General features: G+C 36.4%; 1 protein-coding gene and 2 long non-coding RNA genes across 3 annotated transcripts in view; 2 read left to right on the top strand and 1 right to left on the bottom strand.

Moving 5' to 3' along the window:
• Nucleotides 1-24649, bottom strand: part of KNTC1 (kinetochore associated 1) — a 35997-nt gene continuing 11348 nt past the window's right edge. Inside the window, exons 25-63 of the mRNA XM_061466353.1 lie at nt 24247-24390; nt 23941-24039; nt 23419-23522; nt 23147-23252; nt 22496-22630; nt 21573-21692; nt 20859-20928; nt 20716-20783; nt 19856-20148; nt 19040-19212; nt 18753-18850; nt 17837-17978; nt 16824-16880; nt 16149-16312; nt 15451-15555; nt 14874-15002; nt 14036-14152; nt 13546-13655; nt 13102-13312; nt 12396-12485; nt 11917-12088; nt 11398-11456; nt 11052-11268; nt 10487-10566; nt 9473-9683; nt 9256-9365; nt 8606-8655; nt 8156-8234; nt 7355-7473; nt 6387-6522; nt 6095-6190; nt 5185-5241; nt 4742-4796; nt 4581-4644; nt 3459-3588; nt 2380-2469; nt 1711-1856; nt 773-863; nt 1-504 (exon numbers count right to left, since the gene is read on the bottom strand). Coding sequence (XP_061322337.1) covers nt 448-504; nt 773-863; nt 1711-1856; nt 2380-2469; nt 3459-3588; nt 4581-4644; nt 4742-4796; nt 5185-5241; nt 6095-6190; nt 6387-6522; nt 7355-7473; nt 8156-8234; nt 8606-8655; nt 9256-9365; nt 9473-9683; nt 10487-10566; nt 11052-11268; nt 11398-11456; nt 11917-12088; nt 12396-12485; nt 13102-13312; nt 13546-13655; nt 14036-14152; nt 14874-15002; nt 15451-15555; nt 16149-16312; nt 16824-16880; nt 17837-17978; nt 18753-18850; nt 19040-19212; nt 19856-20148; nt 20716-20783; nt 20859-20928; nt 21573-21692; nt 22496-22630; nt 23147-23252; nt 23419-23522; nt 23941-24039; nt 24247-24390 — 4554 coding nt within the window. The 3' untranslated portion in view covers nt 1-447. The remainder of the gene's footprint in view (nt 505-772; nt 864-1710; nt 1857-2379; nt 2470-3458; nt 3589-4580; nt 4645-4741; nt 4797-5184; nt 5242-6094; nt 6191-6386; nt 6523-7354; nt 7474-8155; nt 8235-8605; nt 8656-9255; nt 9366-9472; nt 9684-10486; nt 10567-11051; nt 11269-11397; nt 11457-11916; nt 12089-12395; nt 12486-13101; nt 13313-13545; nt 13656-14035; nt 14153-14873; nt 15003-15450; nt 15556-16148; nt 16313-16823; nt 16881-17836; nt 17979-18752; nt 18851-19039; nt 19213-19855; nt 20149-20715; nt 20784-20858; nt 20929-21572; nt 21693-22495; nt 22631-23146; nt 23253-23418; nt 23523-23940; nt 24040-24246; nt 24391-24649) is intronic.
• Nucleotides 2399-24649, top strand: part of LOC133275980 (uncharacterized) — a 32337-nt gene continuing 10086 nt past the window's right edge. The window contains exon 1 of the long non-coding RNA XR_009745748.1: nt 2399-2478. This is a non-coding gene — a long non-coding RNA (uncharacterized LOC133275980). The remainder of the gene's footprint in view (nt 2479-24649) is intronic.
• On the top strand, nt 21901-22700 carry LOC133275983 (uncharacterized). The gene is made up of 2 exons (XR_009745750.1): nt 21901-21970; nt 22514-22700. It is a non-coding gene; the product is annotated as an uncharacterized LOC133275983 (long non-coding RNA).

Below are 24649 nucleotides of genomic sequence, written 5' to 3'. Positions count from 1 at the left end.
AGAAGTCAGTTTATTTGTGCTCACTGTAGATATAATTACAATTAGACTACAAAGTATATTTTACATCAAGTACACCATTTACAGTTTTAGAAACAGTTTACCATAATTACACAAGGTTATGTTTGTCTGAATGAAGTCTTACAGAGATGCTGACAGCAGACTTAAACATGGAGAAATACAGAAGGAAATAAACTAATCCTTCCTAAAATGAAAGTGCAGAATATGAACATTATTCTTGAATAGAAACAGGAAATTTTACTGTAAATCGAAACTGTTTCAACAGAAAGAGGATGGAGAAGAAACAGCCTTGAACAGTTAAAAAAATGTGGAAAGCTCAGGATAGCTTTTGATATAAGAGCATTGAGGTTTTAGATTAATGTTCACTGACTGTAGGAACATTCCCAATGCATGGCCCTCCTATTGCCAGCAGAGGGAGAAAAGGGTAAATCAAGACCTTATCAATGACAGTTCAAGTACAGACGTCTCTGGTCCATTCAGATACATCTGGAAGGTAAAAAAACACTATTAATAGGGCTTAGGAAAAGGGGAGAGCATCTAAAACCTGTGAAGGTACCTGAAAGCATAATGCTTCACATGGCACAGATTTGGTCCAAATAAAATGAATTATTTTAATTAAGGGATATTTTATTATATACATTTTACAAAAATAAATCAGCTAACAAGTATTTTTGCTAAAAGTTGAGTGAAATTCTTAGTGTAGAAAAACAAAAGGAGGAAGCACTACGTGAGGTACAGAAGTGGTTTGTTTTACCTTCAGAAGGTCGGATGATGGTACATCTGCCAGAGTGGGGTTTCCACATTTCTCTTGATATTCTTGAATTAGGGCTGTAGCATCATCAATGCTGTAGGAGGCAAAAGTTTATCAATTCATCAACTTAAACACCCTAAAAGGCAAAGACTACATACACTGAAGGGGAACAATAAGATATGACCTCACATTTTTGCAGTCAGATAGCTCCTGTCATTTCCCAGTAGAGGGAAACAAGCCATGACAAGCCTAGCATTTAACCTGTGACTGCTAATAAAATCACTATATACTACAGTTTAAACAATTATTTATTGGTTCCTGTCCCATTCTGACTGCAGAATAGCGGGTAACTCACCATACTGAGTATTTGGGGTGTGAAGTGAAAGGCTGCAGCTGTGTTCAATACCCAAGTGCTGTGAGTCACCACTGATGGATTCCTGATTAAGAACAGCCCTGCAGCAGGCTCAGCAGCAAGCTCCTTCGTTTTATTTAAGTGGAACGCAAGAGGTATTTCTAGCTCTTGAAAACCACTAATTCCTAAGTCTGGAGTACAGGCAGTTCATTTATTTTTCTCAGTGCTTGTATTGCTGAAGCTGTGACTCTTGACACCACCAAGCTGAGATCATCTGAAGGTATAGTCAAGTGATTCAAAACTGCTTTTTCAGTCAGGTTGTCCTGTTTTAACTGCATTTGATCTGATTGCCAGTCCAGGCTCTACAAATTGTTACCTTGCCTTGAATGACACTGTAAAACTCTGGCCTAAGTATGCAAAGTAGTGAGGTGTGACTCTTATTTTATTCATTTAACTTAGCACTACTTCAGAAATTCTTGGAGACTAAATACTAGGGAACCTCAATGACATAAACTGAACTAAACTAAAAGAGATTAAGCTTCTGTTACTATCAATAATGCATCACCTGTTTCACCTTTTATTAACTTACCAGTTCTTCTTTACAAAGTAATCCACCAGTTCTTTCAGTCTGTGAGTACTCATCAGTTGTTGCTTCAACAGTGGAAAATACTTCGTTTTCAAGAATTTTTCATACAGCTTCTCATTTATGATGCTGTCCAAAACCAAAGATCGGATCTGTAGATTTAAGTTTTAGTAACAAAAAACCATTAATATTTTAAACAGAAGAAATTGTACTGTTGAATGAAAAGAGCTCAGAGTTTTCTTGCTGGACTCCCATGGAGGTTACTGTTTTATTTTAGACTTTATGTTTTAGTGCTGAAAATGGCAGATTTTACAAATTAAGAAACTTGCCCTTAGGAAGGCAGCCCAAGACAAAGCAACAGAGTGCAGTTTTGTAAGCTTTTTGGCCTTTTAGAGTAAATTACCATTTACTCTAGGCATAGTGCTGCCAACAATGCTGGCCCGCAAACAGAGCAGCCTGTAACACTGCGTACATACAAGGAGTTTTTCAGTTGCACAACATTAATAAAAATGCAAACATCCATGCAAAAGTTGCTCTGTTTTACAAGTGGGCAGTATGTCAACTAATGCTTGGCAAGATCAGGGCAGAGAGGAAAAAGGGTTCTGAGCACCTTTATCTTCTTGTCTAACAAAAAGCCCCAAAGTCAAAGGCAAACAAAACATTTACTGTATTTACCTGAGAAGCAAACGCTACTACTTCTCCAGTGTTCATGTGCTCATCTATTTGTTGCAGCACAGTTTCTGCGTTACATGTCGATAAGAAGCCCTTGTAAAAGTAAGTTACAAAAAGTTATTAATCTGAGAGATTAAAGTAGAAACTCTTCCTTCAGAGCAAGTATTTGATTTATTCAGGATCAATATTTTGAATTTCTAGATACAAACAGGAAATCATTAAACCAGGTTCTGTGCTCTTTGACTGAGAGATAATACTCATAGCTTTTAACTCTCACAGGGTATTTTGTTGTAGCTAGTATAGATGATTTTGGGTTTTTGACTCGCTGCCAGCAGAACAAATATCTTGCACTAGTGCTGTAACTTGGGAAAATCTTTCTGAGCTTAACTTTAATGACTGGAAGTCTGTGAATTTGAGATGCTTTTAGTAGTGCCAGTGTGCTCCTGACAACTAATAGGAATGGCCTTCACCTGGGAGAACAATAAGCAGACCATAAATGAATGGCAACAAATGAGAGGAAACTCAAGATACATGAATAGTGAGGAAATGGCTTTAAGGCAAAAGGTTTACATTAGAACTTAGAAAGATGTTTGATATGCATTACAAGAAGTCTACGGGGCTTCCAGCTCAGCACTTTTCTGTAGTAGGATTCAGTACTTTTCCTACAGTCTGTTGTCAAACTACCCACCTGGTAGCTCATTACCAGTTACATATGTTATCATCAACTCCACACTACTCTAGCAGGTATATGGCCTAAGGCTTGTGTTTTATTGGGGCTTTTACATGAGCTTTATGTGTGGGATCCCTCCGATTCACAAAGGGCAGAGTCATATGACATGGCTGCTGAGGATGACTTGAAGCTGCTGCTTTTGCCTTAAAAAAAGGAAGTGTTCACATGATCCCTTTTAGAAGGGCAAACTCAGAGCAAAAGCCTTTGTGGATGGGAAATGCTGAGCAGCTGTCAGCAGTGATGTATTTAAACAAGCTGGAATTATATGTTACCATCCTTTACAGTCTCTCTTGAACATAACACTCTTAAATGCATTCCCTTGCACAGATAGAACACAAAACTTATTATTTACCTGAATTTGCTGTTCTCGCTTCTCAGACTGAGGGATCAGCAGCAAGCACCCCAAAGCAAAGGCTGGAAGGTCCAGCTGTGCATATTGTTTAGCTATTCCAATGACATCCAAGTCAGCTAGAACAGGACACCTTCACAAGAAGATTAGGAATGATATATAAAAAGTTGTCAACATATATATGTATGTGATTTTTAAGCCAGATAGGGCAATAGAATTTTACTTCATCTTTTCAGAAACAGCCAAGCTATGGGAGTTGAAGTTTCATGCAGTACAAATGCATGACAATTTTCTATCTCTTTCTCTCCTCCTTCTCTTTCAAACAGCCAAGGCCCTGTTTTGAGGGGAAGTGCTGGCCAACTGCCCAGAGTAGTGCTTTGGTACATATGTATATGCACAGTGGTATAGGTATGTTCTTCAGCTGGATCCTTTTCCAGTGTTTCCTGTCTAACCTTTCAAGTTGGGCCTTCTGAGCTCATCCTTCTCTTGAGCAAGTCAGGACATTGTGGTGAATAAGATGATTTATTGTGTTTTGTTTTTTAAATAGTAAAGGCAGCGCAGAACTGGTTTATGTACAGTGTTTTGGCACATTCATGCCATAGGTTAAGTGCATTTATAGATGTGCAGCTATTAGATTTTTGTCATGTCTTTGTAGGAAAATTAATTCTTTCTCTCATGCACTCCATGTTAGTGTTTTAGGAAATACGCTAGTTTGTGGGCTAAGAAAGAGATTAAGTGGGGTTGGGTCTGAGTCCTTTAAAAATGTCAGGACAGGAACAGCTATCCCTCATGGGGCAGACTGAGCAGATAAATTTGTTTTTAGCAGCCTGTGCTGCTGGTTCCGAGTCCCAGTTCAGAGAGCAAGCAGTTCCCAGCACAGTTAGACCAACCAAGGTACTGAGTTGCAGCATGTGCTACCAACAGCTGGCAGCCAAGCACTGAATTTCTGTATAGGTGTGGCATGATCCTGTGCTTCCCCCACAAGAGGCAAAACATTCTTACTCATGACTAAGGTTCCCTGGTTTTCAGAGTAGCTTTGCATGTTTCAGGGGGACTGTTAGATGAGAAATTGAATGGGCATTCCCCCTCAAATGAATACAAATGTGGACGTCAGTATTTACTTACTTGAGCAGAATCACAAAAGACTCACAACATTCCTCTAACTGTTTAGGACTCGGTGGACATGAAGCTAAGAAATAAAGAAAACATGATAAAGTCTATGTATACATATATATATAAATATCTCCAAGTTACTACATAAGCCTGATAGCCAACATCAACCCTACCTGTAAGAAATGGTGACAGAACCACGCTTCTCCAAGCTCGGCTAAAGTTGGGAATCTGTTGACAACAAAGTATTAAGGTAGTAGCCAAATACAGTTGTAACTAAGTGTACAGGTAAACACAGACATCCTGACCCACTGTGGGTGGAAGAAGCCAGTCAATTTTCTTTTTATCCGGGATGAATTATTCTCATAGTCTGAGATTTAGCCATATTGTGACTGATGGCAACACTACAAAACCCTCCAGGTCAGGGTTTACTGAGGAAACCACAAATGCAAAACGTGCTATTTCAGTGATTAATAACAGTGCTCATCTGCATATTGCATTGTCATAAAAAGAATGATTCACAAAGAATCTTTTCATGCATAACACTTCATGGCACAGATGCTGCCATTCACATATGCACACAGGATGCTAAATCCCTGTTAAGTGAAGAAAAACTTACCTCCCATAATAAATGAATCCCAGTAATTGCTATCAAAACTCTTCTTAAATATTGAATCTTAAAAAAAAAAACAAAACCCAACTTCATTATAAAATCCTACAGTGCTTTTGAAGGTTTGGTGATAATCTACAGAATTGCATAGTACTTGTTTGCAGACTGAAAACTTAAAGTTCCTTTGGGAGGACTAACCGATGCATATGGAAATATGGTTTATAGTTCAGTAACTTATCACAAGCAGTAGCAGCATATGTTGTCTCAGTAAATACCCAAGATTTCTGTTAGTCTTAATACAATTGGTGCTGAAAATTGATGATCCCACCTTCCTTGCTATTAGTACTTAAATCTCATTAGATTACAACTGGCTTCAATAGCTGCTCATAATACAGCCACGTTGCCAGACACATCTGTTACCTCCTTAGGCTGTAGCAACGTTACATAAAGTTTAACGGTGAGAGGTAATTAAGATTCTGAGTGACAAAAATCAGGATTACTATTTAGCAGGGATGATACTTTTGGGCATGTGTACGTACACACATCTATATACATAAACACACAGTTTGTATATACATAATTGCACACAAAAATATGCAAATGTTGCAAATTTATAATAATATGAATAAATATTTCAGTTATCCTAGGACTTGCTCTTGCCATCTGAAAGGTTTTTTTAAAAAAAACAACAAAACAGAACAATTTAAGATAAAAAATTCTCAAGCAGTACTGCTAAAACACACATTCCTCAAAGCTTCATCCATTCAGTATCCAAGAGCCCAAAGTAACCATGTAAATTATCAGTAATTGTTCAGAGTATGTTTGTAATTTATCTGTTTTCCCATTCTTTAGAAATCAGTGGATAAAAAAAGCCTTTTCCTCACCTTGCTGCAGAACTTCATGCTTAAAAATTCCTTACCATATTGAAACTCTGAAGTTTCTGTAGTAGGCCATTCCACAGTTGGGTATCGTATACTTTATATTCTAGACTAAGTTCTGCCACCAATCTGACAGCCTAAAGGAGGGCAAGGACACACTGTATTTTAACGTACATTCATGATCAGCAAACCTGTACTGCTTGTCATCACATCAAAGGTTGGGGTCTTTTTTTGTCCCTCTGAAAGAGGGGAGTATTTGGGAGAGTGCATACTCACTGGTATTTTACATTTTACGCATGTAACAAACAATCACAAAGGATTTAAAAATCATACCGTGGGTTCATGACTGTGATTCTTCCATAGTCCTTTTATCATTCCTTCCTTAGGACTGTTATGAAATGATTCAAAAGTATATGGAATATTCAAGATTTCAAACTCTGCCAGGTAAATGAAGCATTTTAGAAAATACCTGTTAAAAAAGTCCCCCCCCCCAACACCAGGAATTAATGACTGTTACAGAGATTATTATAATTTACATAATCAGGCTCAGGATAATATTGGGAAAGTGTTCTGTTGCTTAAAAGGAAGAAAGGAAAAATAATGTATTTTAAGATTTTAATGAAGTAAAAGACTTTCTGGTAATTGCTTAGGGAAACCTCATTCACCTGCAGACTGGATGGCTTGGATCAGCTCTGAAGATAAACCAGTTACTGTAACTCTTGCAACTCAAATGTCATCCATGCACAGTGACTGCATGCTTACAGAATCCCTTGCACAGCTATGTGGTGTGAGGAACTCTGAAATGCTCAATTTCCATGAAAAAGGCCTAATTCCAGATTATCAGCGTAGAAACTCCATGCTAGGTATTTTCTAAGTTAATTCTACAGATAGTCTCAAAGTAACAACATTTTGCTGTTGGGGTTTTGCTTCCTTATTTTTGCAGAGGAATATGTCTTTGCAGGATGACCAGTTCTGATTTATATGATTATGACGTATATGGGTGGGAGAAAATGCTTCAGTCACTAGAGAAGTCACTGCAATCTATGCAAAATGGAGCAAGATATTTCCCATGTAAATGTCATATTACTTCCAGGTTTACAAATTAGGACTGTGATGCACTTGATTACATTACAGTGAAGTTAAAAGATCTAATTCTGCTCTTCAGAAATACAATTTAAAAGCTCAAAAAACAGATTAGTAAAAAAGAATTCTCCAAATATCATGTATTTTTTTTTCCAAGGGCTGTTAAAGACCAACAAAACGTCATTATTAAGGAACACCTTAAGGAAAATTCTTCTTACTTTACTTTCTCGATGTTTTTTTTGAAGAGTGATGCCACAGTGTTGGTATCTGCCAAGTAGAGCAGACACTTAAGTGCTCTGCTCCTGTGAGCAAATGTCAGCTGAGAATCACCAATTGGCTGAGAGGGGAAGAAAAAACCACAGTGAAAAGTCACAACAATTGGTTGAACAACTAGAAAGAGGGTTGTACATGTTTACTACATGTTTATTATGATCCTTACTAAGATGGTTTTGATTCATTTAGTGGAAATCATGCTAAATAACAGCTTGGTTCACATTTAACTTTTATACTAATCAGACTATTTGTCAAGTTCAAAGTTTGCTGCTAAACGAGGTAGTTTTCTAGATTTAAGACTATTAATGCAGACAAGTAAAGTATCAGTGACATATAGTATCACAAATACATTTAGTAAGTGTGAAAGACTGAAGGTTAAGGTTCTACTAAAACAATTTTACCACTCTGCTTTAATTCCATCCACATTTAGCCAAGGTATCACACCAGCTTAAGCACATTCTAGAAAAACATTTAATTAAGTTATTTTCAGATATTATCAGCAATAAGCTTAGAAAACCAGAGTTCAAGGGCTACTCTTGACAGCCAATAACAAAATTCAATGAACACCTCAGTTCTACTCCAAAGATGGGGAGAAAAATAGAGCTCATACAGACACATAAACTGTCTAAAACACAGATACAGAGGCCTTAGGTTGAAACCTGTGCAGTTAAGCAGACAACACTTGATCTTAATAAGAGGTAAAAATTTCAGAATTAGCAAGCTAAAGTAAGAATTTAGGAACTTACAGATGTAGCAGATGTTGTAATTGCAAAAAGCAGTCTTGAACTGTAATCCATTGGGCGAGACTGAAGTAGGTAGATAACTCTGCAAGAATGCATTTGGTTTTAATACAAGTGTAGCATCACAACTAAAATAAATCTATCAATACTCATTCAAATATAAATATATTTCAGAATATACGTAAAAAAGAGATTAGGGATAACAGATTGCAGGGATATAGAAAATGAGGAGAAAACCTCCAAAGAGCTACTCTTAATCACTTACTTATGTCTGTAAGTTACTGTGAATGGCGCTTCATTGCGTAAGTATTTGATGATTCAAAACTGATGTCACCAGAAAGTAAAAATACAACCACAACAGTGAGTTCTGAATCACAGTATCGGGTTTCTTTAAAAAGCCAGATACAGTTAAACTTGCCAGTTAATAAGAATATTACATGTAAGACAGCACAGTACCTTCGGAGTTCTTCATCTTCCTGTGCACCTCCAAAGATTTCTTGAGTTTTCTTTAGAAAGACATGAAAATGTAGTTGTGAGAATTTTCTAAATTGTTTGGATAAATAAAGGGGTCATATTTTTGCTTAAGCCCTGTCTTCAAAGCTGGGCTCCTCTGCTAATGCCGCCAGGGAAAGGAATACTGGTTTTATCAGTCCTTTATTTGTTGGCAGCCAACACCATTTCCCAGCCTGCTACCTGGTATTCTGAAGCAAAGGCCTTCTCCCTGCCCTTTCTCACCCAGCTGTATGCTGCAGAGACAATAGCTAATTCTGTTAGCAACAGGAGAGGATCATTCTCTTTCCAATTCTAAAAATCAGTGTTTGTTGATGCTGATATATTTACCCCCCTCTACTCTGGCTAAACAGCCTTACTGTAGCACCAAAGATAAGATTTTAATCTCTATACAGAAAGAAGGGAAAGTATTTCAAATCCTTCTCAGTAGACACAGCAGTGTGAAACAGTGTTAGAAAAGTACTGACGTTGTTAGTAGTCTGAACTCAGGTGCATCTTAAATAGATTCATGAGTCTTTTGAACAAAAGATTAATATATACATATTCTATGTAATTGGTCACTTTTCTCCAAACCCAAATCTCCTGTGCTGACTTACTTCTGAGGGCAGTATATTCGGACACAGCCATTTATCCAGCAGTTTATCCCATATTTTGTTCATGTCCAAATCATTAATTTCAGCTATCTCCTTAGCTGCCATATGGATATCTACATAAATAGGGAGAGACAATATATTTACAAACTAGTAAATGCTTGCTTAGCATTTTTTGAAGAACTTCATTTTGCTCCTTGGAAACTTGATTATGGACACTCACCTGGATAATCTCTGCCAGTTGGATTTTGGATCCTTTGGTCTATACTGTGGTGTTCATACAGTAAAGTGATAAGGTTTGCTGGCTTCCCAACAGACTTTAAATGTTCTGCAGTGTTCAGGTGATGTGTTACTAGAATATTTTCTGTTGCTGATCGCTTATACTGCATATGCAATTTCTTCTGTAGGACTTCCACTTTTTCATGAGAGTCATCCTTTAGCAAAACACCACAGTTTTATATAAAACAACCTCCTTTTACTCAAAAGCACTAGAAAATTCATCTTTTTATAATCTAAAACAGTGAGCTGAGTAGCAAGATCTGTTCTTCAGATGTGTCCTCATACCTCTACCTATAGGTATTTTTTTCTGTGAATAGACAGTATTGGCCATCCTACTCTAGCAGGAAAAAGCCAATTAAGATAAGTACCACGTACACCAGTATGTAAAATTAAGACATTCTGAGGTAAGATGGAAAAGGAAAAAGATTTAATATTAAATCTGGGCTGCTAGAATTAGTTTCGTTTGGCAGAACGCTACTCAGAGATGTGACTAAGAGTCAAAGAACTACTTCGTGTTCATTGTGTCTCAACAACCCCATAGCAAGTTTGATATTTATAAGCAAGACTGAGAGTCACCTTTCCCTATCAACCATGTAAAAACAAGCCAGAGAGTCAGGCCAAAGTAGATTTTCTTTCTATGTACTACTAAAAATAGCTAAAGAATCTTGGAACTCAAAACAAAAATCAGTAATGCCACTGATCTAACAGTTGAACAGATTCCAACTCATTCTTCCGAAGCAAGAAAAATGCACCCAACAGGAGAAAGAACATATTATTCATCCTTAAAACCCTCTATTATTTGTCCAGCCTTCAGGAACTGTAAGCCTATTTTTTGCTAGGTTGTGAAAAGGAGACTCTTACAGGAGAGAGGGTTGGTTATGGTACAATTTACACACCACAATCCAAGCCACTAACATAAGTACCCAACTATACTACAACAGTCTTGCAAGCAGTTTACCATTAACTTAGCTGTAGTGTTCTTTAGCCATTTCTCAGTTAGATGGAGACAGAATTTCAGTGCTTGAATATGGTCAGGACCTTTTTTAAAGATAAAAAGAAAGGGGGGAAGGAAGTAAACAACGTAAGTTTTCATTAATCCTTTCTAGAGTATACAGTATATCTGTTTTATTTCAAAGAACTAAAAATAATTAGATGCTATTTAAAGTATTAGGTAAGATCTTGTGCCTAGAGAGAAAAAAAAAAAAAAACAAAACCCAACTGTTTGGAATAAGTTAACAGAAAAGCTGAAATATTTGCTTTTGCTGGAAAACTTGTCCGAAGGTGGTAGGAACATGCAGAAACTTTCAGCAAGACAACACAGCTTAAAAAGAGTAAGAAAAGGATTTAAGAGTGCTGCTGCGTTATAGAATAGCTGTTCAAAATTGGATGTAGGAGACAAATGCATTTTTATTCTCGGGCTTCCCAGGGTTTTATCCAACACTGAACAAATGTTTGGTCACAGGCTTCAGACCTATCCTTTTCCTCCCATTACTTCACCCCTCAAGTCATCGCATGCACCTCACCTGTTGGAAATTCTTGTGCCATCTTGTGAGCAATAGCTACAGCCCATTCTGGGTTAACTATGGACAGCAGATATGACTGGATGGTCTGCAAGGTTTTAGCTGTTTCCTTGCTAACAATGGATGTATATCCAGTGTTTCTCATTTCATATATTTTTGGTTTCAGTTTCTTTTCAAAGACATGTTGAGCTGCAGACATGTGTAAGGTATCCAGGGAAACCTAGAAAAACATTGAAGTAGATTTGCCAGAAGTTCTATAGTGAGGCCAAAATAATGGAAAAGAAAGAAGCTGTTTTTTCGGGGGGGGGAGATTGATCTTGAAATAAATTCTTTGAGGATGCTACTTTACCTTCATTAGTTTGGTAATCAGCAGAAGTGTTGGGAAGGATTCCTCACTGAGCTCTGCAGCTGAAAGGAAAAAGATGTATGATAGTGTCACACAGGTATGGTAGTGTCACAGTCCAATTCTGCTTTATCTATGAAATTAAGTACTTTCAGTTTATTGTTAGATTCAGACTTCCATTGGGAAAGACTATAATCCTAATTATCCCCAGTGGCCTGGGAAGGGGGGTACACGTGTTACTTTAGTCACTGAAAGGTCGTAAGAAAGTATTTGAGGACAGAATTCTGCACTGTATACGTTGTTTTAGCTCCACTCAAAGCCAGTTATCTTACCAGTAGCAATTTAGGAGCACAAATGCTTTCAGGAAATAGTTGGGATGAAAGCTGCATTAGTAAAGAATACAATGAATATAAAACATATATGGTAGAACTCTGAAGTTCACAAATGGCAGAGAAAGGGAATTATACATCTATCTAGCCACAAAAAATACTGAACCTATAATTAAAAAAAACTATAAAAAATTACCTATAATATTCCAGAAGCATTGTGCAGTTCTAAAGAATATCAGATGAAAGGGCAGTCTGGTTTGAGCAGCTGGAGATAAGGGAATCACGTGCTCTAAAACATACTGGTGTTCTAGGTCTACAGGTGAGGAAATTCTTTTATAAGATTCCAGATGTTTGAGGAGACTCAAGGCCTAGGGAAGAAGGAAAAAAAAAAGTAAGGAAAAAACCCAAGGAAAAGGCAAAAATGCCATAAGATTTCTGTATTTCTACCTGCTTCCCCCCAGTAAACATGCCTAAATCCTGGAGGTATTTGGGGTTTTGGGCAGAGTTAGTACATATTGGTGGAGTTTTCATCCCTGCTATGAGCCATTGCTGAGAAACAACTAGAGATGACTATTTCTTGAATGCTATTTCTGAATGAGAACTATGCTAATAAATAGAGAAAACAGAATATAGATGCCATTAGCAAGGTAATAGCAAGGTAATATCTTGACGTACCTGGTTCAGCTGGATACTGGTGTTCTTCTCATCAGCATTTTGTATCACTTTCAGGACAATTTCGATAGTTTCATAGTCATAAGGATCAAGCTGTTCAAAATAATGATCTATTTTATAAGATCTTATCTTGAATTGTCTTGGAAAAACATACAACTGAGTTAACTTTTCCCCATTTTAATACCAACTATATTGGTTTTTCAGCATTATGTTAATAGAAGCACCACAACATACTTCTCTAAAACAAAAGACTTCCACTTCATAATCCTAATGCCTAAAAAAACTGTCCTCCCCCCCCAAAAAAAGAAAATCCCCAAATCCAACCAAACAAAAAAGACCCAACCAAGATGTACGTTATCTGCCCCCATCTCTTCTTCCTGTAGCTCTTTGAATTATTTCCAGTGTGCTGAAACTTAGAAATTACTTTTTTCCTTTGATTATTTTCAGGTTGTTGTTTTAAGGGAGGTTGGGAAGAAAGCCTCTACCTGTCTTTAAAGAAAATTAGATGTGTTGTCTATTTTTATTCCCCTAGAGAAGTAGAAAACCAAACGTTAACATTTAAATCCTCTAGGAAAACTAGAAAAAAATATAACCTTCTAGTATTTCTGTGTTGCTATTAATGTGTCATTCAAGTGACATGCAGCATTTGAGGCTAGATACATACTCCAGGGATTCTTTGTTTTGGTGTGTTGTTTTTATATTGTTTTACCTTGTACAATATTCCACTGAGGCTGATGACCAACTCTTCCGTGCTTTTCAGCAGAGGAATTATTTCCAGTGCTCTAGCTAGTAAGGTGGAATGAGGTTGCTTCACCCTGCATTCTGCAGAGTCATCTTCAATGTGATTTGTATTAGCATTCTGGAGAAGAAGTGTCTCAATGCAAAGCTGCAGTGCGGCATCACTGTCCAGGTTGAAAGTACTGGAAGAGGACAGAGTATTATTTTCCCTACGACCTTTAGTGTCATCAAGGTGCTGATTTCCTTATGAATAATTCACCAGGGAATGTATTCTGAATAATACTAAAAAAAACACCCCAACAAACGGAGCAATTTACATATTACATGAACTAGGATCTATTTAAACCCAAATAGATTTCAGAATGGTTATTAGTACAGCAACAATTAAACACAATTGATTTGCTTCAGTTCTTACCTGCAGTAATTCAATATGAGATCTGTGTCTGCTTTTGGATTTTGTACCAGTGTTCTTATGAGCTCCTTTTTCCTTATTGATGGTTGTCTAAAGACAGTCTCAAAGGAAATCTGCACATAAACAAACATTTTTATCTCCTTTCCAAAGATGTCTTTTAGATAATATCCAGTCTAATTCCTACATAGTCAACCTTTTATGTTATCTTTACTTTCAGACACTTTTAGAGCAGGAAAAAACTGCATTTGCTGACTATGCCCTGTGCCAAATAATACTTAAGCACTTAAAATTTCTTTTATAGTACCCTTAGTTATTGTATTTCTTGGTTTCTGAGGTTTATTTAAGCAGACAATCAGAATGAAAAATTAAAACCAAAACCCCCACTGATATTTGAATAGGAAATGTGTTTAAAAATCACAGTGCATCTCAGAATATACGCATATTTATCAGTTAATAAAACCCTAACACAAATCAACTAATCACTCAAACTTACACCAAGTTTACCAAGTTGGATACCCCACTCTGCATCAATAACCAGTTCCTGGAACTTCTTTTTTAATTCAGCTTCATCAGACTGGTTAGCAAGCTGTGCTCCAATCAGAGCCACTGCCTGAAAGGAGCGAGAAGGGAAGTAAACACAGATATAATAAATAATCTGAAAATTGAGTCTAAGTCCTTAGAGGAACTTAAAACAACTTGTAGGTGATCACATAACTATGTAAAATGAAAATAAGCCTCACAGAGGTAGTATAAGCATTATCCCTCCTCCTGAGCTGGCAGTTTGAAGCTACTTGAAAAACGAATTTATTTCTCAGAAATATTTTGTTACTATTGCACTAGGGAAACTAATACAAAAGGTATTTTTAGACACCTGGTTTTCTCCAAATCTATGTCACTCTCCCCATTTCTTCATTATGCTTTGCTTCCCACATTCCTTTATATTTTAATAGATGTATTTATTTATTCATTCCACTCTTGACAACTGCTGTCAGAGAACAATTTCTTCAAAATACAACATAGGTATAAATTATGATAGGACCCGAAATAACCAATTTCAAGCTTTGGAATAAGTCATGGTGAGGTAACTTATTGTTTGGACTTCCATCATGCCAGCTATTCAGAACACCTGCCTGCACATAATCTTACATTGTGGTAAAGAGGTAGCATCTCTCTCAGTGAAACCCTATAAAAAAGGAACTTGTTGAAACTGCTGTACCCCTTGCTATGCCCTTAATAGTGCTAAACTATTACACTTCCATATGATATTGCTGATGTCTTTTAAAAGAACCATTCTCCATTTGCTGAAGAAATGCATTGCCTTGTGGATTTACCAAGATTTTTCTGTAATTTTGCCATGTGTTGTTTATGACATCCCACAGCTTATTGAACATGTCTTCCTTGGGCAAAACTGTGCAATATCCCAGTGCTAGGTCCTGATCTATGAGACGACAGTTGAACACCTGTGTGTTAGGGAGGAAAGAAAAAAAACAAACCAAAACAACAAGTTATTTTAATAGGTCTCTGTATGAAGTATAACACATGAAAAGTACAAGTAATTTAGAGGTGCATTGGGTGTTTTAAGTTAGAAGGGGGAAAAAACAGAATAAAAATGCATTTCAGGTTTTAGAACTTAAAAATTAAATATATTAAATCCAGTCTAAAAGTCACCTCCCTTAGTCTAAACTGCCTTAAAAGATGGTATATTGCAGGTTTTTCAGATAGCTTTTTAAAAAGCTACCCACAACTAGAAGTATACAAATCTAAAATGAAACCAGGATTGAAAATAAGATGGAGAATACATACAGATCACAAAGGCCATTATTATAATTTAGGAGTTCTTAAAGGATCTCACAAAGATGAAGCTTCCAATATACGTAACCTCTCAGGCAGAGCAGCTAGCATTCTTACCTTGTGTAGTAAGGCCAGGATAGTGCTCCTAATTCCTGAAGTACTGTTCTGTTTCATAGCAATGACAAAGCGATTGGTTTCAGCCAGTGTATTGCCATCATGGAGCTGTTATGAAAAACCAACAACCACTCAGCACACGGTTAATAATAAATTCTAAACCTCCAACTTCTCTTGTAGTTTATAGCAGAATAGGAGGTACTATAGTAATTGTATTTTCAGATTTAAAGTCTTATAAAGGTCTCTTCTAAATAGAAAAATGATTTCTGTTTCCAAGTGCTTTTGAACTGAATATTCTGTGTGCAACTTTTCCCATACTAACCAATGGTAAAACAATGTGAAAAAGCATAATAAACCATTATGAATATATAATAAATTATTATATAATGAATAATTATACAATAATATAATTATTATATCATGAATAAGTCAGGTTCCTGGCCTCCCTGCAGAGGCTGAAAATTTAGTTCTGAACATACCTTGCAAAGAGAAACAGGAGACCATGAAAAATAGGAAAGAAACTACCAGCTCTTTTCACAAAATGACTCTATATCTAATCGAGTGGTGGTAACTTTTACAAGGTCATGGTGACAGCCTCTCCCATACCTATCAAATTCATATATATCTACTCTAAACCTGGTAACAGTTGGCATACTTCTAAGCTTTACTCTCAGCAAAATTCAGCATCATTCTTACCATACCTTTTCGCTCAGGGCCAAATCCATGTTATTTGATACACCATGCTGAAGGCAGGAGCCAAAGGAACATACTATCAGCCGCAAAGCCAACTCACACTGACTGCACTCCATGAGGTTCTGCAGCATTGCGCAGATGGGAGTTCTAACAGGCATCAGAAGGTTCTGTCCTGTGAGATATTTCAAACAGAATCAACCCCAGAAAATAATTAGTATATTTATATTAAGCATAATATTGTTCCTGGAATGAACATCAAAGCAGTTTCTATTTTTCTTCATTAAATTTATGACATGAGATCAGCCTTAGTTCCTTCAGAAACCTTAAATTTTCAAGGCTTTTAATTTAACTGACTCCTATTTTAGTCCAAAATCCAGAAGCTGGTCATCTTCTTGGAAAGGCTGTAGCAGATTCTAGCTCACAGTGGTAGAACTTCTGTACTGAAATACAGGCTTTGACAACATGCCCAGAATCACATGGCTGAAGGGTAGCAATTACCATCCAAACTTGTCTCCTGTGCTGAACCCGCTATCCCCTAGAATATGGCTTTAAGTGGAGCATCTAGGCACTCATTTAAAAATAACTATTTTAGTCATGCTTGTGTAGGTTTAATTAATTTAAGCCTCATGTTTTCTAGTGGTCTGATTTATACTTCTAGTGGGGTGAATCTGCCATCACAATACCTTTAATAAATGCGCAGTTAGCCAGGCTTACAGAGTCCAGAGGATACAGTTTGTTCTCTGAAAGACAAGCAAAACCACATAAGCAGTGTGCAGAGATCTCAGCAACACTATGAAAGCCTGAAAGTGCCTTAAAAATACTTCAGAGGCAGTACATAAGAGCCAGGACTGCATTTTTAACTGTAGCTGACTAGATGTTTTTTAAGAGGGAACATCTTTTCAAATGCACAAAGGAACATAAACTAACAGTTTTCAGTAACTACTTTGTGTTTAAATCCTGACAAGATTTGTGTTTAAATCTTGATAAAACAGTCAACATAAACAATCTGTGAAGGTAATAAATCTATTCAAATCAAATAAGTATATCCTTTATAGGTGGATTTAGCACTGTGCAACACTATCTGCAATTACATGCAATTATATGCTTTTTAATATATGTTAGGAAAGAAAACATTTACATCAAGAAGTATTGAAACTAAATAATTATCAAATTTTGAGTGAAAAAAGAAAGTGTCTTTTTTCAACATAGAATCATAGAATAGTTAGGGTCGGAAAGGACCTTAAGATCATCCAGTTCCAACCCCCATTTACAACATTGTAGAGTTCTGTTCATAATACTTGAACTTTTCAGAGTTGTGTGTATCTACAATGGCATACAAGGACCATCTTTTTAGAACAGGGTGAAATTAATCTTGACAGAATTCTGTCTCCGTTACTGGTTACCAGGTAATGCCTTCTCAGAACTTAAGAACAGGGCAAGTTTAAAGTAACACTTCTTCAGAGCATTTTCCACATCTTCAGGTTTCAGTCATCCAGATTCTTCCAGAACCAGAACAAAACCCATCACCATTTCTATACCCCCCCAATGGATATTTCTTCCACAAGTTTGTCTAACTGAGATTTCTGAACTGATAATTCTCACATGTGCTGAATTATTTATGTTCCTAGGTAAAAAAAAAAATCAGTATGAAATACAGATTTTTATATTGACTCAGTGTTTAGGAAAGCAAGTTTACCACAAACAGGCAGAAGAGAAGAAATAGTTTCATATGCAACTGGAAGAGCTATCTGTGGATCAAGAACTATTCCATCTTCATTAAAGAAGTCATCGTAAGTCCACTCTTCATAAGGATCTTTATCTCCTCCAAAGGATGTTGTCTAAATAAGAACATTGTCAAAAGCACACACAGTAAAAAGAACAGCTAGTAAGGCTACTAACAAACTAAATGCTACAAAAGATTCCAGTTTTCAAGTATAGGAATAGAACAAGATCTTCTATTTGAAAAATGATTTTACTCCACTACTTCAAATGACCAGTAGCATTTCCTCCTTAGAGTGGCCACATTTCTTTTTGATGTTGCAGTTATTTAGTTGTGCACCCAAAATGCATTCTTAATTAATTTAATGGAGGCTTTCAGAAACCTTCTTGGCCAAATATTATAAGCAAACATTTTTCAAATGGATCATTTTCCTAGAAAAATAACATTCAGTGCATAAATACACTTGCCCAGCCACTTTGATCTATACACTGGAAGAGCCCATTCATTTCAAGTAGCCTTAAGCACTGCAGGACCAGCCAGCTCTCCAGCAGTCCTGGCAGCAGCTAATGAATAAAATCACTGGTATTGTCAGTCACATTAGTGGGATTTATTATACTGAAATATAAGTGAAAAATGCTACTTGTGCCACAGCTGTACTGCTTCTAGTACTCAAATCAATTCACTCTTTATGCTGAAGTACACACATATTCAAGTAAATTTTTATTTATGGAGCTGTGGGTTGGGTGTTTTCATGGTGGTTGTTTGCTTTTTAAATAAGCCCATTAAATACTGCTGGAGAAATGGGAGAAAAAATGTATGCAGAGTGAACACTATTCAGACACTCAAGACATTATGTATGTTAAAAAAATATACTTAAGTTAGGAGAAAATACCTTTGCTGTAAATCCATAGTTTTCTATTTGGCACTGTCTGTAAATTTCCTTGGCAGCCAAAGTATATTTACATAGTTCCAGAGAATCTAACAGTAAATCTGTACAAAGATTTAAGATCATTAACACGCTGTGAATAGAAGGTTCATATGTCCTATAAAAATGAAACATGTTTTTTGCGGCACCTGCTTTTAAAGGGGCATATATAGAAATTCACTTTGGGTTCAGGTTTATTAAATATTGCTTGGAAAGTTGCATTTTCATCATGAACACAAATAAATGGTAATTACCTGGACTACATATTGTAGCTGCTTGGCAAGCTATCTCATAGATCACTGCTGGAAGATTCATGTCATCTGGAGTGATCATTGGGACATCAGCTCCTAACATATGACAAAGCCTTTGACAGGCTGAAAACAGCAGCTTCCCTGTTTCTTCATTAGAGTGACTTTCATAGAACTCCCTATTAGAAAAATAGAAGTTAGAGAAAATAGTCCTTGGGGCTTTTACTTAAGGCCACATTCTGTTCTTACAATTTAATTCTCTTTTACCTATTTTACCTATATGGCTCACTGCAACTAAAACTTCTATGACTGAAGTGAAAAAATACAACTGAGCTTAACTTGAAGAGATATTGCTAAAGCACATAGAACATGTTAAAAAATATATTGAACATTTTCATCTGATCTCTTTTGGGGGAAGTGGAAGTAAGTTATCTGACAATCGAAGCATGAGGCAGAAACCAGCTAGAAACCGTGACCTGGTACGTACAGTCAGTGTACAATAGTTTTCTTCTATCTCTGTAAGCTGACAAGTTCTCATAATGCTTATTTAATATTGTGTCTAACTTAACTCTCACTATAAAAGTGTAGGGAATCTTTTTACTTAATAAGTATGTTATGGCAAAAAGAAAGGCAATTTTGACAGACAAAAAACTCTACTCTATGCTCAGCCTCTTGCTTAAACGCTCATTTTAAAAAACCTAAACTAAACCAAACAAAACTCCCCTTTCCTCTGCTCTCCATCTACTTACTTCTGCAAGATATCAGTAATAGCACAGAAAAGCACACAAGAAGGTGTAATATTAAAAACCTCTGCAGTTTTACCTGCATATTTTTACAGCCTCTTCAACTTTTCCAGCATCCAGTGCTCTCCAAGCCAGTTTTTCTCCCAGTTCTTGCTCTGACCTCTGGAGGAGCAGAGCCAGTTTATACAGCCTTGATTCAGTAGAGCGGTTCTTGCTTTTACTATCTTCTGAACTACAAGTCACTGTTTGTGCTTTTTGAGACTTAGACAGAGATCTGGCAGTCTCATAAGCATGGAAGTGATTCTCAAGAAGCTCTGACATCAGTGAAGGATTCCTAAATTCTTCAACTGAAATAAAGATATCAAAATCTTCCTGCAACAAAAGAGTAGATATTTGTATTCACATGACTTCCTTTAAAAATGTTGGCTTTTTTTCCTGTAAAAATGGTTTTATTTCCTGTTTCATTTGTAGAGGAATACATTCAGTACAAAGTTGACTTTACCAATTTCCGACAATTACTGATTCATGTAATGAATGAGAGAATTGTGCTAGGCAGTAGGTAAGCAAAATAACAAAACCTAAAGGCTACTGCATGCTCAAATGCTGTATTAAACAATTTAAGTTTACAAACTGTAATAAAACCTCAGTAAATATTCCACTACTCTGTCATGGGCTCTTTGAACTCTCAGCAAGTAAGAATTTGGGAGAGTATCTAATTTATTTGGTTTAAATGGACAACTGAGTTGTAGTAATTGGGAACTTTCCCAGGCACTACTGAAATTGGTATATATTAGCCTCAGAATCTCTTTGAGCTCAACAATAAAAACAACCTTGGCATATAAGTTGTAAATACAATAAATTTTTAGTATCATCCATGTTATAAGAACAACTGGAATAACTACAGTAAATTAAAAGCAGTTTGAAACTAAAGATACTGACCTGTAGGATAGCAAGTGTTTCAAACATTCTTAGGTTTGCTTCACATTCGTCTTTCTTCAGAGGATTGTCTGTAGGAGGAGAAAAACAATTACTTCCTGACTCCATTTACAAACAAAATGTAAGACTTTTAAGTTGTAGCTTACCTTTTTGAATGCTGAACAGGAATTTAAGGACTTCCACAAGTGTCTTGGTCATAAACATCTGTGTTTTGTGCTGTGGGAAGGGAAGAGGTTCATGTTTTGTTTGGTTAAAATGTTGCCAATAACAGTCACCCTGAGGCTTCCACTCTGTTAAAATACTATGCAATGCTCTACAAACATCTTAAGCAACAATTATCAAGTCTAAGTTACAGGCAGTTGAAAAGCAAGGGAACAGAAAATTACTGTATATAGGCATCCTTTATAGAAATAACAAATATTTTATGGCTGTAATATGTATGTTCTCCACAGTCTGTTAGGTGTCACTGGAGTATTGAAAGTATCCACCCTTTGTTCTTGCTTCCCTCGCCCAGAATAACTCCCTAAAACAACTGTTAGCAAAAATATGTGGGGCTAGAGGTATAATAATTCATCAGGGTTTGTGAATTATGGATTGAATTCAGGTGGCCATGCCACTGTGTGGAGATGCCTTTAAAAATAACACAAAAAATTATATAGTATATAAAATCTGAATAAACTCAAGAGGCTTCAAGGTGACCTAGTCCAACCTTTTGTTCAAAGTAGGATCAGTTCGTCATTCCTTTTTGCTGGAAAACAGAGGTTTTATATTTTCATCCCATACCTTTTTTAAGCATCTAGTTAAGAAAATTATTTAGAATAACTTGTGCACACACTTCAGGATGTGAAATGACTCAGTACCTCTTCAGCATCATCTGCTTTATTCTGCAATACCAGTGTTCCCCATAGAGTCAATCTCTCCGCAACCTCCTCAGCTTCAGCAAGAGTCAGAGATTTTAACAAAGTCAGAGATTCCTCTTCCTGAGGAGAGAAAGAAGAAAACAGAACAAACAAGAAGCAAGCCAGAAATAATCAAAAGAAAGGTATTTGCTTTTGGAAAAGCTAAGTTATGTGTATGTCCTCGCTTTGAGACAATGGTTATGATTATCAATAATACCAGGTGCAAATAAGGCAGACAAATGTTAACATGAAAACACTATTTTGCAGGGGACTTAATCTGGTTCTTTTAATCAAAAAGCCTCCTCTTCGGGTCAAAATGATTCTAATAACATAACTGGGGACCACCACAGTGTATAAAGGTAATCACACCTAGTATAATGTAACAAGCTAAGTTAAATGTTCCTAGTTAGGATATCAATGTAATTCAACACTGTCACAAGATGAACATTTAGGTGCTCTCAATATTAAAGGGGCAGGTCTGTACTCCTGTGGGGTGCTGTTGCCCTAGAAGAGAGCATTTCTCAGAAGAAAGAATATTTCCTTTTTTTTTTTTGTTGAAAAGAAAGCAATTTGCCTTAAAACAACTCTGGTGAAACCAGTATGTGAAAACATGTAGACGCTTCAATTCCAAACTTGTATACTGTGGGCCATAATTTTCATCTTTTGCCACAAAAGAAGGATGGCTCATGATGTTTAAAACTCTGACAAAGGTCTTATTTTCAATGTTAAGTGTAGGCCTGTGTGGTACAATTAACAGAATTGCAATAAAAAGAGAAAAATTTTAAAGCTGTAAGATGCCAAAAAGTAGTACAGGTTGTCCCTGTTTTGACAACAGGCTTCAGAGTTTTTAAATTGAGATGAACTGACATGAAGTATTTTAGTACCCTTTCTCTGTCAATCAGGTCTATCATCCTCAGAATGTAGACTTCCACAGTGGGCAACATATATGCTGCTACAATTTTCAAAGCATCCTCCAAACAAGTAGGGGTATCTTGTTTAAGAATGTATTTTGCTAGTCTCTGCAAGAAGAGAACAAATATGGACACTAGTTTGTTGATGTACAGGATAACAAAGGAATTAATTTACACATACTACTTCTGCATTGTCATTGTATAGCTTGTACCAAGCAAGTTACCTAGAAGCTTAAAACTTTTATCTAGAGAAAACTTGACTAGATCATAACTTGGAGAAGATAAGGCTTGGGGAAGAGAATTATCCTGGGAACTCTCACCATTCAGGGGGCTCAACCAGCTCCACAGGATGGAAATAAACTTTTGAAGAAATACTGATGGTTTTTTATTATCAGTGCTGTACTAATCAGGTTGGGCTAAACTAATCTGCTAATTTTTAAAAAAATAATGGGCTTTCAGGAAAAAATGTGTCCCAACAGGACAAGAAAAATAAATATTGATAACAAGTGGAAGCTATCAGCTGCTAAGACTTAAAAGCCCGGCTTCTAATACCGCATTAAAATACATGCAGATAAGTGTAGAGAATTCTGTTTAATAGAGGTAAGAGTAATTCTGATGACTTACCATTATCATCTGCTTGTCCTTTAAAAGATTAGTATCTCTTATCCCATAGGCTCGCAAAAGCTTCTTCATTTCCATCAAGCGGTAACTTTCCTGCAGTAACTTTACTCTATGGACAAATCAGACTATTACTAATTAACTACCTACAGCTGTGTGATTTAATTATCATACTACATCTAATACACAGTATTTCCCCTCCATCCTCCCTCCAAAAACCAGAATTCTAATTGAGAGTACACACAAATCCAAGGTGTAGACTGCGGGTGCTGCCTTACTTGACATGATTCATTTCCAAATGCTGTTTCACCAGCTGCTCCACTGCTGCACTCCATGGTACCACAGCACCATGCATTATCTGTAGAACTGCATCAAATTTCAGCTATAGAAGGAACATAAAAAGCTTATGTTTCAAAATAGGTTAACAAGGTATTCTATTGAATTACTATTCCCATGTGATCGATTCGTTTAGGCAAGCAGTTTATTTCCTTGCTCATTTCCACTTTGCAGAAAGGGCTTTACTTATCATAATATGATGTGTCAAGTTAGATTAGAAAATCTTCATAGTAGTTAACAACACTGTAGAGCTTTCATATATTTGAAAGTTGGTGAGTTTTCCATGTGCTGACTACAATTAAATTCTAAAAGAACTTCATATGGGAGACTACTAAAATAGAATAAAAACACTATTTGCTCCTCCTCATGCAAAAATGCACTAGTGTGCATAGGTAAAAATGATCTGTTTCAGTCTGAACTGATGTATCAGAGCCAGTGATCACTCTTTCATAAAATATACTTACATCTGTGTCAGAGATACAGCCAATGACAGCTATTGCCTTTGCCTCCCATGCAGTTTCAAATACTGAAGTAGATCGTGTACGACACCGTTCTAGCAAATCCTGTATATTTTGGTAAAGATTATTAATATATTTGAGTTCAGAAGAGGTAAGATTCTCTTAAAATACAAAAATAGTAACTATCAATAAGTTCATTGAAAGGAGTAGGCTGGTCCTGAAATTCAAGTGTAAACAAAAATGGCCATCAGATTTGTTTTCAGCTTACTCCTGCTTAAACAACTTTCCTCAAAAGGAAGGGAATATGGATACCTTTATATACTGGAGAAGTAGTTCATCCTTTTGTAGATTATGTTCACACAGGTAGGGTTTTATAAACTTCTCCAAAATGGATGGAACAAGCTCTGGTGCCAAAATTTTATCAAACATACGAAACACAATAGTGGTTGCATTTTCCTGGGCAGCAAGTGGAACAGTGCCATGTTAGAACATCACATACATAAAGGATCATGCACTAACATCTCTAAGAAATAATTCAACATCCAGCATCTACTGAAATCAGTTTAATGATTTAAAGAACTAGCATCCCTCTTTAGCTCAAATAAAAGCTTTCTTAAAGCCCCTCATTGTTCAGTTGCAGCTCTGATTTCTCTTTTGCTAATGCTTGCTCCATGATACATGATCTGTAATTTAGAGCAAGTCATGGAGTTTGTCA

Source organism: Pezoporus flaviventris, unplaced genomic scaffold, assembly GCF_033815535.1.
Source record: "Pezoporus flaviventris isolate CSIRO_AGI_PZ_B2104156 unplaced genomic scaffold, CSIRO_AGI_Pfla_v1 ptg000041l, whole genome shotgun sequence".
Classification (NCBI taxonomy): Eukaryota; Metazoa; Chordata; class Aves; order Psittaciformes; family Psittacidae; genus Pezoporus; species Pezoporus flaviventris.
This window is presented reverse-complemented; position numbering and strand designations above follow the sequence as displayed.